The sequence below is a fragment of the Stegodyphus dumicola genome, chromosome 2 (assembly GCF_044657685.1).
Source record: "Stegodyphus dumicola isolate Sdum_Otavi_A_Nest chromosome 2, ASM4465768v1".
Classification (NCBI taxonomy): Eukaryota; Metazoa; Arthropoda; class Arachnida; order Araneae; family Eresidae; genus Stegodyphus; species Stegodyphus dumicola.
In genome coordinates this window covers 87158429-87171736 of record NC_140769.1, presented here as the reverse complement: position 1 = coordinate 87171736, position 13308 = coordinate 87158429, and the positions used below count along the sequence as shown (strand labels likewise).

At 31.5% G+C, this 13308-nt stretch overlaps 1 protein-coding gene across 2 annotated transcripts in view; it reads right to left on the bottom strand.

Moving 5' to 3' along the window:
• The window catches only part of Fs(2)Ket (Importin subunit beta Fs(2)Ket), a 104147-nt gene that overhangs the window by 68940 nt on the left and 21899 nt on the right, over positions 1 to 13308 (bottom strand). For both annotated transcript variants that reach the window (XM_035350896.2, XM_035350897.2), the window contains exon 4: positions 2322 to 2522. In XM_035350896.2, coding sequence (XP_035206787.1) covers positions 2322 to 2522 — 201 coding nt within the window. The remainder of the gene's footprint in view (positions 1 to 2321; positions 2523 to 13308) is intronic.

Here is a 13308-nt window from a genome sequence, read left to right as displayed (position 1 = left end):
TACGGTTTCATATTTTTAATTTTGTAATTTCTGCATACCATCTTACCAGATTTAAACTGATGATCTATAATCCGGAAAAATCGATAATCCGGAATCGCTGAAGTCCCGACGAGTCCGGATTAACGACTTTTGACTGTACATCCAATTTAAAAAACAGTTCATTCATTTCTATTTCATATTTACTAAACTATGCATCAGAACAAGTACCAAGAATGTTATTGTTTAAACAGTTCACTTCAACACTCAATGCACCAACATCATTTTCGTATACTTCAATGGCAGAAAAAGAATTTTCTTGATTTTGCAAACCATTTACTTGTGAAATTAAACGAGTCAACTTACCCTTAATGATTCGCTTTTGCTTTAAAATTGACTCCATATTTCTGAAGCTGTTCTCGCTATCCAGACAAAAAATAAATCCGTTTTTCTTGCATGAAATATCCTTCTATATCAGAACGTTAAAAATGTCTTGACACATCATCCAAAGAATTGCGCTGGCTTATGACGGACCATGTTAGCGGATGGAAAGTAGAAACAAAAGTTTGTTATTGCGTTTATTAGGCTGTCACAAGAACAAGTTCGTACAATAGATATACAGGTAGTTCGGCACTCGCAGGCACCCTCTTGCAGATAACATAATCAAATTTTACATAAGGCACAAACAAGAGCATTGCATATGTATCCTTCGGGTTTCTTCGTAAAGAAAAAAGTGTGTGTTACACAGGAAATATACCTAAAATTAAGAAATGCAGTTTGATATTATAGGTGCGCGTTATACACCGGAATATACGGTACATGTAATTTTCACCACTGATACGTTCAGTAATATTTTGTATCAGATAAATCTTATTATTAATTGAAGATTCAAGTATTTGTAATTAAGTTTTGAATACCTATTTATTACTTTCCTTCATTTTACACCAATTATATTGAAAAACTCTTAAGCTATCATTTATCAAGTTTTAATGGAAATTTCCCACCACCATAAATATCATATGCACAGTTTGCTTTGCAGTGTTTAATCATATTTTGTCATACGATTTTTTGGCATTTGAAAAGAAGAGACTTGCTTTAGAACACTGTACTGTTAAATTTGTAAGAAAATATTATTATTAAGTACAAAAAGTCTGAAATGGAACTATCATGCTACCAGATTAGAACCATCATTTACATCCAGTTCTGCGGCAAAAAAGTCAGCTACAGAGTGTCACCAAATGTAAAGCTTTAGATACTAACATTGTATCATATGACACTGTGAAGGTTTGGTATTGAAAGTTCAAAGACAAGGACTGATATTCAAGAAGCAAAGTGCTCTGGCCAGCCTACTGATGTTGATGAGGCAGCCTGCAAGAACTTGTGGAAGAACATCAGTATCCAACCACTCGAGACCTTGCTCAGGAAATAGACATTAGGGCCATGTCCATTAGTCGTGCTATGCATCACATAAACATGACATACAAGCTCAATCGCTGTGTGCTGCATAAGCTGACTCAAACAGATACAGACAGACAAGTTCGGGACTGCACTAATCTGCTCGAATATATCAACACAAGGTCAAAATTCTGGACCGGATCATCATTTGTGATGAAAAATGCATTTACTTCAACCACACAGGCCGAAAATGCTTGGTCTGCAACTGATGACACCGTCAGCAACGTCACAAAACACAATTTGATCAACAAAAATGTTGTGCTTTGTATCTGGTGAGATTGCCATGGTATTATCCACAAAGAGTATCTGAAAGGTGGAACCCTGACAGTAAGATGTACAGTGAGATACCAGTCCATATGTTGACGCTGCTATCAAGGAAAAACGTCGAACAAAATTCTGATGCAAAAACTCAATGCTCTATCAAGTTAATAAGAGCACATGTGATTGCATTCACAGGCTGTTCTTTACACAGACTTGAATGGGATCCTTTGTCGCACCCACCATATAGCACTGACATCGCTCTTTCGAACTTTTACCTTATTTCACACCCGCAGCTATATTTTACTGGTGCTACCTTCTATTCTGCACAGGATGTTCAAAATGAGGTTAATCAGGTTTTGGAGTCGCAGCCAACAAGTTTCTGGGCTGCAGGTTTATAAAAACTACCGAAACGTTGGCAGAAAATCATAGATTTGGGAGATGATTACTATAACACTAAAGGTAATCAGCAAGTTTTTTTTTTTGGGGGGGGGGGAGGAGCAAAGAAATTTCCTGCTGTCACTTTGATAATGATTAAAAAGATGCTTTATAAGTTTTGGATGATTATAATTAAATGTTTATTTTAAAGCCCCCCAAAAAGATAGAAATTAGAAAATACAGTTTTTACTTACAATATCCTGACATATATAACCTATTGCTTCTAATGTGGCTTCTTTTGTCATTTCAGTACTTGCAGCATTTGTTACATTTTGAGTGAGCATCACAATAAGATCAGGCCATTCTCCACGAGGTAATTCAGCAACTGCTATGTATGCCACGCACTGAGCAGCAGAACTAGGTCTAAATGTTTCGGTTCCTAATGCAGATAAAACCTAGAATAATTTGCACAATAAAATAAACACAAAAGACAACCTTAGTCCATTAAAATACTAAATATTGAACAAAATGGCATGCCCTCACAAATGCTTAATCTACAGTAACTATTTCTAATTAGATAATTGAAATATAATTATTGCCACAACTGATTGCTATTAATATTTTCATTTGAAATGACATCTACATATGCAATAGAAAATTCTTAAAGTAAGGTGCAGTTGCACAGCAGAAGTACCAAATCACTGTAAAAATCAAAATGATTTATCTAATGAAAAATAGTACTGAGATAGTTGTACAACAGTAGTTGAATTAAATGTTTCAGAAATATTTTTTTTAATTTATACAAAAAATGGAAAAATTATTTGAAGTGGAAATATTCAATTTAAAAAAAAACTGCTTTTACTTCATAAAACTGAAATGACTTCAATAGGTATAACGCATGAAAATCTCGAAATTTTTAAGTAAACAAGAAATATTTTTCTGCTTTACTGCAAATAAATTGCCACCTAATGCTTTCTTCAGTTATCGGAACAAAAGCCATGGATAGGACTGCACAAATTTCTAATCAGGTCAAACTTCAGCAATTCAATTTAATAAAACTACACTATAGTGATTAGAAGAGAGACATACCAATATAAAATGTTATATTTACCTTCAAAAATAGGTCATTCAAGGTAAAAAACTTACCCTCAATTGAGCTTTATTTAAAATTAACACTAATCAAAGATTGATGAGCCTAACTTTAAATTGCACTTTATAGCTTTTAGGTTTTTTTTTTGTTTGTTTGTTTGTTTCGTTTTGTTTGTGTGAAATTTTGACTAACTCCCTAATAGCATACATCAAATATGAAAAAGACATCACAGGGTTCGTAGCCACATTTTAGTTAAAAAAAATAAACACCTATAAGCCATTTTCAAGCACATTTTAAGGAAAAAATAAGGATCCGTCTAATTACATTATACACAACTGCATAACCTTAAAAGTAAAATTAGACTTGTAATTTAAAATATGAGCAATGCAAAATTTATTAAAAGAATGAGCATTATCTCAACCATGGAAAACAATTAACTTTTTTTTTAAATTTTAAATTAAGTTCAATTTACAGAATTAGTTTACAAAACTATGCAGAAAAAAAACCTTGCAGAACTAAATTATATTACAAGATTTAATGATAAAATTTCAGTTCAAAATATAGAAAATAAGTAACAAGCCATATTAATTGTATTCGTTTGGCACCTAATAATACAATTTTTTACACTCATATTAATATTTAAATAATTTAACTTAAATCAAAATTCTGAACATTTTATAAATTTTCATTGCATAACAGTTTTCCCTTAACATATATTCCAAGCAAAGTAATTTAAGTAAAAAAGAGGCACATTTCTGAAATCAGAAGACGGGAAATTGCTTCATGCAGTCACCCTTTAACAGTAAAAGCTTAACTAACCCGCATACTCGGAAATTGCCGAATATTCTGGATAGTAACTGGAAAAAGAGGAGTGGGGGAGATTGTAGCTGTTCTTTAGATTTCTCAGCTAAATAAATGATTTTGACATTTCGATATGTGCACCATATAAAAATAGACCAACGGAACTCAGAAATATTCTGCTTAGAAAGCACAGTAAAACTCTTTTAAATGTTGATGAACAAATCTCAGACTGAACATTAAAATTAATTCGCAAACGTTATTGTGCAATACAGGCAGCGTAATTCTTGCACATGTGATATTAAGCAATTGGAATCAACAGCTGCCAATATTCGGAGAGTAAAGAACTAAATAAAGGAAAAGAAAGAGACTTACTAATCTGGGGTGTTTCTGATTCTAATTTTCAACAGACTGCCTTAAATATCCGGAATAGAATCAATCTTCGCTTGGGTTGTGTAGACTGCAAAAAGTTTTAGTCCTATTCAATCCAGATTGGACAGTGACAAGAAAAAAAGTCTGCTGCTTCAATATTAGAGATTTTGCGGAGAAAGAGGAAAACCTCCCAAATTCCGTACTGTATAATGTTGGCGCAACAGTCAAAATAAATGCGTATATAAATATAACTACCTAAGATATTTTATACCAGCAGATGATTTTGTGTAGAGAATATTATGAAGATTATTTCTGTAAAAAAATATTTGCCTTCAACAATCATTTTGTTTATAATAATCAATATCGTACTTTAAGCAAAATTTTCGACCGGGTATTTTTGCTGAAAATATTTCGCCGTCTTTATAAGTGATCTATTTTTAGTCAAGGTCACCATTTATCAAAACATTATATCAGTCAGATGTTTATATTTGTGTTGGGAAGGAAGGGGAAACAGGTGTTGCATTGATGCAACATCAGCAGGAAACGGGTAGTCAATCTCCTTTTTCACTTATTCCTTTTGATGTTCTGGTTGTTTAAAAATGCCTAGATTAAAAATGTTGTTTAAAAATGCCAGATGATGATAATGTTAATAATGACCAGAACGAAATTGATATTGTTGTTGTTCGCCCAGAAATTGCAGAGGCTAGTGATGAAGAAGAAAGAAATGGCAATGTTTTAAATAATGATATTTTACCAAATGATACTGCTGGGGAAGTTGAAATTCACGTAAGAAATAAGTGTCAGCCTTTTAAAAGCAGTTATAGTCATACTTAAAAGTTTAAAAAGCAGAAGACTGAAATCTTGAAGTGGGAAAAAAAGGAACTGTTAGTTATGTCTCACGAAGAACATGAAGAAAGAGATAGAAGAGAAATTATAAAAGACAAAACACAAGGTACAACTAGTGCACAGATTTTCAATTTTCGTTTTGGTTTAGACATTTACTCTCTTCTCGTTGAACAGACAATATATACGCTCAGAAAAAAAAAAAAAAAGCCCAGAATTTATTGCATCTGAAGCCTATATGAGAAGATTTATTGGAATATTATTGCTTACAGGATATCGTTATTTACCTCAAGAAAAAATGTATTGGTCTTTTGATAAGGACATTTCTGTTCCTGTTGTACGAGAATCGATATCACGTTTGCAGTACAGGAATATGAAGCAGAATTTGCATTTGACAATAGTCAAATTGACAAACTGATAAATTATATGTGGTAAGACTGTATCTAAACTTACTAAATATCACCACTTTTTACTACTGGGTATAAGTCTCTTTTAGATTTCAGACGCGAGAATACATTATTCCTTTTGCAAACTCCTATTGAGAGTGTAGAATTAGGCAGAAATAGATCAGCAACTGGAAGACCTAGTAAATTCAGTAAAACCATTGCATGGAGATGGTAGACATTGTATCGTAAAGTCCGTTGATAACAAAAGACTTTGTTGTAAAGAGTACCATAGCCAGACTGTTTATAGATGCAAAGTATGTAATGTAGCTTTACATCATGATTGTAATCAAGCTTTTCATGCTTGAATCTTTCAATTAAAATAATCTGTATTTGTAAAAGAAATACAATGTATATTTTAATATTAAATTATTTACAATTATTACAATTATTTTAATATTAAAAATAGTACTGAGATAGTTGTACAACAGTAGTTGAATTAAATGTTTCAGAAATATTTTTTTTAATTTATACAAAAAATGGAAAAATTATTTGAAGTGGAAATATTCAATTTAAAAAAAAAAAAAAAAAAAAAAAAAACTGCTTTTACTTCATAAAACTGAATGACTTCAATAGGTATAACGCATGAAAATCTCGAAATTTTTAAGTAAACAAGAAATATTTTTCTGCTTTACTGCAAATAAATTGCCACCTAATGCTTTCTTCAGTTATCGGAACAAAAGCCATGGATAGGACTGCACAAATTTCTAATCAGGTCAAACTTCAGCAATTCAATTTAATAAAACTACACTATAGTGATTAGAAGAGAGACATACCAATATAAAATGTTATATTTACCTTCAAAAATAGGTCATTCAAGGTAAAAAACTTACCCTCAATTGAGCTTTATTTAAAATTAACACTAATCAAAGATTGATGAGCCTAACTTTAAATTGCACTTTATAGCTTTTAGGTTTTTTTTTTGTTTGTTTGTTTGTTTCGTTTTGTTTGTGTGAAATTTTGACTAACTCCCTAATAGCATACATCAAATATGAAAAAGACATCACAGGGTTTGTAGCCACATTTTAGTTAAAAAAATAAACACCTATAAGCCCTTTTCAAGCACATTTTAAGGAAAAAATAAGGATCCGTCTAATTACATTATACACAACTGCATAACCTTAAAAGTAAAATTAGACTTGTAATTTAAAATATGAGCAAATGCAAAATTTATTAAAAGAATGAGCATTACCTCAACCATGGAAAACAATTAACTTTTTTTTTTAATTTTAAATTAAGTTCAATTTACAGAATTAGTTTACAGTGATTTGTAGATTTATAAAACGTTATACAGCTAAAAAGTAATCCTGCGCTTCACTCAAAAGAAACATCAGACGAGTAAAATTCTACTCACTAAACATCCGTAGTCTTATTCCGCTGACGTTGCGCTAAAGCAACACTCGCTTTTCCACAGATAAGAGCATTTTTTTTTATTATTATTTTATTTTTATTTTCAATGTAAATTTATGTTATAAATGCTTAATTTAATATTTGTTATTATTTTCATGAGAAAAGAAACGTTCCTTGTAGTTTTGGCGGTTAATGGGTTAAAGCCACTCCGAATATTATTCCTTAAAAAGCTAATCTGTGTAAAAACACACCCATTTTTGGAAGTTTATTTATACTTCAGCAGTTACTGCAACTATATTATTATAAATATTCAATGCATATGCTCATAATATAAGCATAACGATCATAATAAACACGAATATGAACTGACCACGCCGAACGAGAATGCAAATTATTAAAATCTTTATAGAAATCCAAACGTGTGTATTATTTGGGTGGAAGGAAAAGAATACCGAATGGGCTGATCTTTGGAATATGGTAACTGGTACTAGTACAGGAGTAAATAAATTAATGTGGTATTATTGGAAAATTGTTATTAGCAATGATTTAGTTTAAAGTAATTAGGATTGTAATCTGATTTTAATTAATTTAATGTATGTGCTTATTTATATTTCAAGTAGTGTTTTTAATTTAATTATATTTTAATTTAATGAACGTGATTTTGTGAGTTATATATTTGTAGTATTTTGGAATACATTTGAGTAGTATACGTTGAGTATTTTCATGCATTTTCGTGAAATTTTTCTAATTTATGAGAAAAAAGCAGTGTACATGGATATAGTGAAGAGTGTGCGCAATGCCATTTTTGTGCAATTCTGCGATATTTTTTTTAAGTAAAAATAAGTCGACGTGTACATGGTTTAGTGATATTTTAATTAAATTATAGTTATTTTATGAATTTTATGTTTGTAAGAATTTGGTATACGTTAGAGTGAAAGTAAACGTGCATGGAAATAATTTAAATAATTGACACTAAGTATTTGTAATTACTTTTAATGTTTGCGTATAAATTCGTTGCTGACGTTTATAATATAATAGATAATTTAGAGGTAAAGGTTTTTGGATATTTTATTTATTTTATACTTGGAAATGTTCATTCTTGGAAAGGGTATATACTTTTTCACGATCAGGTAATTTTATGTATGTTCTTTTTACCGGATTTAAAGATTCAGAAAATTGTCTTGCATTTTCGTGCAAATTTTTGTAATTTATGAGAAAATAGTGTAGATGGATAAAGTTAAGAGTGTGTGCAATGCCATTTTTTTTTTCAATTCTGGGATGTTTTTTTAAGTAAAAATAAGTCGACGTGTAAATGGTTTATGTGTATGTGCTATTCTGAAAAATGCGCAAGCAGTTTGCGGTTGTGCACTTTTTCCCAATTTTGCAGTTAATATTTGTCATGATTAAGCAGTTTTGTTACATAAAATTTCTAGCATCAGTGTAATTCGGCTAGTAGATTGTTGGAAAAAGTGTTGAGTAAATAAAAAGAAAAGAAACATGTCTTTACTTCGTGAAGACAAAATGGCGGCGAAAACAAAATAGAGGGTTGCTGTAGCAGAGTTGGTTGCCAAAAAATCGCCAAGTTACCATAATCCAAAGATCAACCACCGAATGTACTGGAATTTTCTACAGTTTTCGCAATTCTTTGACCAATAGAATGACGTGCACCTGTCTGTACTCTCGTGCACACCATAGGTTACGATAATGCAGAGAAAGGGGGGAAAGCAGTTTCCGGGAGTATGATTCACCATCTGACGTTGCATATAAGGCAAAAAAGTAGTTTATTTAATTTCGGCTTTGGTACGGGGAAAAAATGAGCGTTCATTAAAAACAAAGGATTAAAAAAAGCACTAAAAGCAAAAAATGAGCACTAAAATAAAAAAATAAGGACTTTAAAGAAAAAGTAAGCACCTATAATATAGAAAAAGTAAGCCTTTATATTTTATTTTCAAATATAAGGACTTATAAGCACTTGTAAAGACCGCTACGAACCCTGTGTCATACGTTATAAAAATTGCTAAATGATAAACTCCGTTTTAATCAGAACCTCCCTTTTCCAAATCAAATTTCACTAAAAAATTACAAAGTAGAATGTGTATTTCTTTTCTTTCCTAGATTCGTTACATATGAATGATATTCAAGAATTTTCTAAAATACTACAAAAAATGTTTCCACCAGGGATAAATAGAAGGGCTAGGTCATTCCTTTGTTCGACTCCTCGCCGACGCTAGCCTCATGGAGGGGGGGAACCAGAAGTAATCTGACGTGTCTCTGTTGCACCTGCTCTGATTTCGCGCCTTTAAAACTGTAGTTTCATTCATTTGCGAGACGATTTTCTGGAGATCGCATATCCCAAATTAATGTTAATCATACATATTTGTTTTCTAATAATGCAAATATTTAAAATAATTTGTGTGTATATATATATAGTTTTAGTCAGTTTTCCTTTTAATTCTATATTTAAAGTATCCTTTATGTAATATGGCTTCTTGTGCTGTAGCAACGTGCCGTAACACTTATAGAAATACGAAAGGAAGAGATATTGTATTTCATGCTTTCCCAAAGGATAATTTGCTTTTGACGAAAGAATGGATACATAAATGTCGAAGACAAGATTCTATTAATGTGAAAAACGCAAGAATTTGCAGCGAACATTTTCTGTGCAGTGATTATGAAGATGACATGAGAAATCGCTTGCTTGGATTGCCGCAAAAGAAACTGTTGAAATGCAATGCCGTGCCGAAAGTAAATTTATCGTGTGCAGTAAACGAAATAACACAAAGAAATCGGAGACATTTGAAAAGAAAACTAATGCAGAGTGCTTTTGAAAGACTACACGAATTAAACCCAAAGAAAATTTATTTTGAGGCCGAGAACGAAATTGAAGCTGACAATAATAAATCAAATGTGAATGATTTTGAAATAAAACTCACAAGTGACAATGCCCTATGTGACAATATCCTTGAGTGCCCTAAAAGTGTAAAGATAAACAAGAATGTATTGAAAATTTGAAGAACAAAATAATATCCTTAGAAAATTGTAATAAAATATTGAAAAATAGAGAAAAGAAAAATTTTAGAATGTTTGCTCAGCGACAAAGGTGGACGACATCTAGAAAGAAATTTGTATCGGAAATTCAGAAATTAAAATCCCAAACAGCGAAATTTAGGAAAAAATAGAACAGATCGGAGAATTTGGAAAAACGTTTAAAGCATATTTTTACAAAGACGCAGATTAACGCATTGCTAGAAAAGAAGGAAAAAATCAGGTGGACTAGTGAAGATATTTCATTTTGCATTATCATAAGAGCTCTGTCATCTAAAAGCTACGATTTTTGGAAAGAAAAAATGGGAATTCCTTTACCTAGCACTAGCACATTAAAGAGATGGTGCGCTAAATTTTCATGTAGTCCAGGAATTCAGAGTGATGTTCTTGCTGTAATGAAGGAAAGATGCCAATATTTGAATTCTGTAGAAAAAATATGCGTTCTCAGTTTCGACAAAATGCACATAGATTCTAAACTCTGCTATGACTCTAAACTGGACCAAATTCTCGGTCCTTTTCAAAAAGTGCAGTTTGTTTTAATCAGAGGTCTCATTTCGCAGTGGAAACAACCAATATTTTTTGATTTTAACACTCCAATGAAGAAAGAACTTCTTTTTTCACTCATAAGACATATTCAATCATCTGGAGTAGAAGTGAAAGCAATAGTGTCTGATTTAGGAGGATCTACTACTTTGTGGAAAGAGTTACAGATTTCGATTAATAGTTCTCAGTTTCCAAATCCAGTATTCCAAACGAAAAAAATATGGGTTTTTGCAGATTTAGCACACTGCCTCAAATTACTGAGAAACCACTTTTTAGATAAAGGATTTGTTTTAGAAGATGGAACTGTTTTAAATGTTGATATTATTAAGGAGGTTTTAAATAAAGATTCAGGAGAAATTAAATTGTGTCACAAACTAAAACCAAATTATTTAATGGTCAAGGGAAACGAGAGACAAAAAGTCGCTCCAGCGAAAACATTATTTTCAAGAAGTACAGCAAAAGGTATACTCCACCTCACAGGAGATAAAAAAGCATCCGACTTCTTTGAGTTAATCGACAATTTTTCCGATATTATGAATAGTACGAAAACATACCCTCCTTCAGATAAAATACTTAAAGCAGCATTTGGATTAAATGAACATCATGAAAAACAAATTCAAGTTTTGGAATTAATGAAGAAAGTCATTGGTGGATTAAGATTTCAGGGAAAAGCCAACTTACTGCCTTTCCAAAAAGGAATAATAATTTCAATAAATTCTCTTTTTGGCCTACACCAGGATTTGAAATCATAGTATGATGCTAAATATATTTTAACCTCTAGATTAACTCAGGATGCACTTGAAGGTCTCTTTAGTCAGATTCGAGGGCTTGGTAGGTTTAATGACCATCCATCACCTAGTGAAGTTATACGCCGCTTAAAGCAATTAATACTCGCTAATAAGCTGCCAAATTTATCTTCAAAAGTATGCATGACTAAAGAAAGCAGAAATATTGATTCATATTTAACATCCGAAATACTTGAAAGGGCTTTGAAAACTGAGGAGGAAGATGCTTTTCCATTAAATACTATTGATGATTTGGATTTGGATTTCATAGAGCAACCTTCTCCTATGGCATGGGAATTAGAATTGAATTCCGACAGACAATTTTCGACAGCCGAAAAAGAAGCATTAACATATGTTGCAGGTTATATTGCCTATCGTGTGCGAGACAAAGACCCATCATTGGGAACAATATCTAAAAATAGTGCTGATGAACCAATATTTAATTCAGAATGGATTAAATTATTGTCCTTAGGAGGTTTGACTACACCTTCTCATTCATGGATGAATACAGTTTATGAGTTCGAAAACATATTTTGTGCAGTTCATGGTACAACTTACTATAAAGGGAAGCATGTAATTGGCTCTTTAATTAATAAACTGGAGAAATATTATCCTGAAGTTAACAGAGAAGCAATTCGTTTATTTTGCAGAGTGAGAACTTTTATTAGAATACATTTCTTAAATAGAAATGCATATGTTTTTTCCCAAAGAAAAGCAACCCAAAAGGCAAAAAAATGGATTGCTGCGAATGTGGCAGCCAATAAATAATGTTTCAACAACTTGTAGTTGCATTGCGACTGTACAAGTAAGCATATATAATATGTTTTGATTTGAAATATTTCTAGATGGCATTTTAGAAGTTAATAGCCTAAAGCATATTAATTCAAATGAGAACTAATTCTGTTAAGTTATTGTTACAGTTATTTTTATTGTATCCTCTGTTATTATTGATTCGATTTTGTGTTAGCTTAGCATTCTAGATAAAATATATATAAAGTATGATATTAAAGTAATTGGCATAAGAAGACCTGCCCCCTAACCCCCACTTTTGAAAAATTAAATAATTATTCTAGGTACTGTGAGTAAAGTTGTTTTGTCTAAATTAAGATAAGAATCTTACATGTATTTATTTAAATGAAATATTGATGTAAACCTAAGTTACAAAATTATTAAAAAATATATATGTTATTATATTGAATCGGGATAAAAATATGCCAATGTAAAATTTACAATTAGGCTGAAACTCAAACTTAGATTAGCAGAAATTTTGCCATATATAACCATACATGTTTAAAACTATGCCAATTTAAGGTTATTTTTTGATTAATTTTAAATACCTGTTATTATAGTTATCTTAGAAGCAGTAGTACAGTTCTCTTAGTTAACATGCAGATAAAGAAATGATTAGAAACAAACAGGCATTTAAAGAAAAAAAAAATCCCTGCAAATAAAAAAAGGAACTTTATGCTAAGAGTAGCGCACTTTATCTATTATTTTAAAATTGAGTAAGTACTATTAAAGTTTGTAATGTTCAGTGTAAAATGCATACTGCAGTAACATTGTCTCTTCCAAATTATACCTATCTTTCACACACAGCTCATTTTAAACGCTGGTTCTTCAAATTTAAAACGCTAATTTCTATGTTGTCAATTGCATCTCCGCGCTCAGTGGCATCATTGCTACGTCACCACTCCTCACTGCATGTTTCAGGGGGAAACACTCTATGAGCTAGCCCTTCTCTTTAGTCCTGGTTTCCACCACATTGTCATATTTAATAATTTTTCAATAAAAGAAAAATCTTGAATGAAAAACAGTCAACTCACCATTAAAAGAGGTAATAACAGATACAACATCCTTTATTAACATAAAACTGAGATTATGGACAGTAAAAACAGAGATGAAAATATGGTACTTTTCTGTTTTGCCGGCGCAAATCTCACCACGCAGACTTTATTGGCAACATGATACAGTA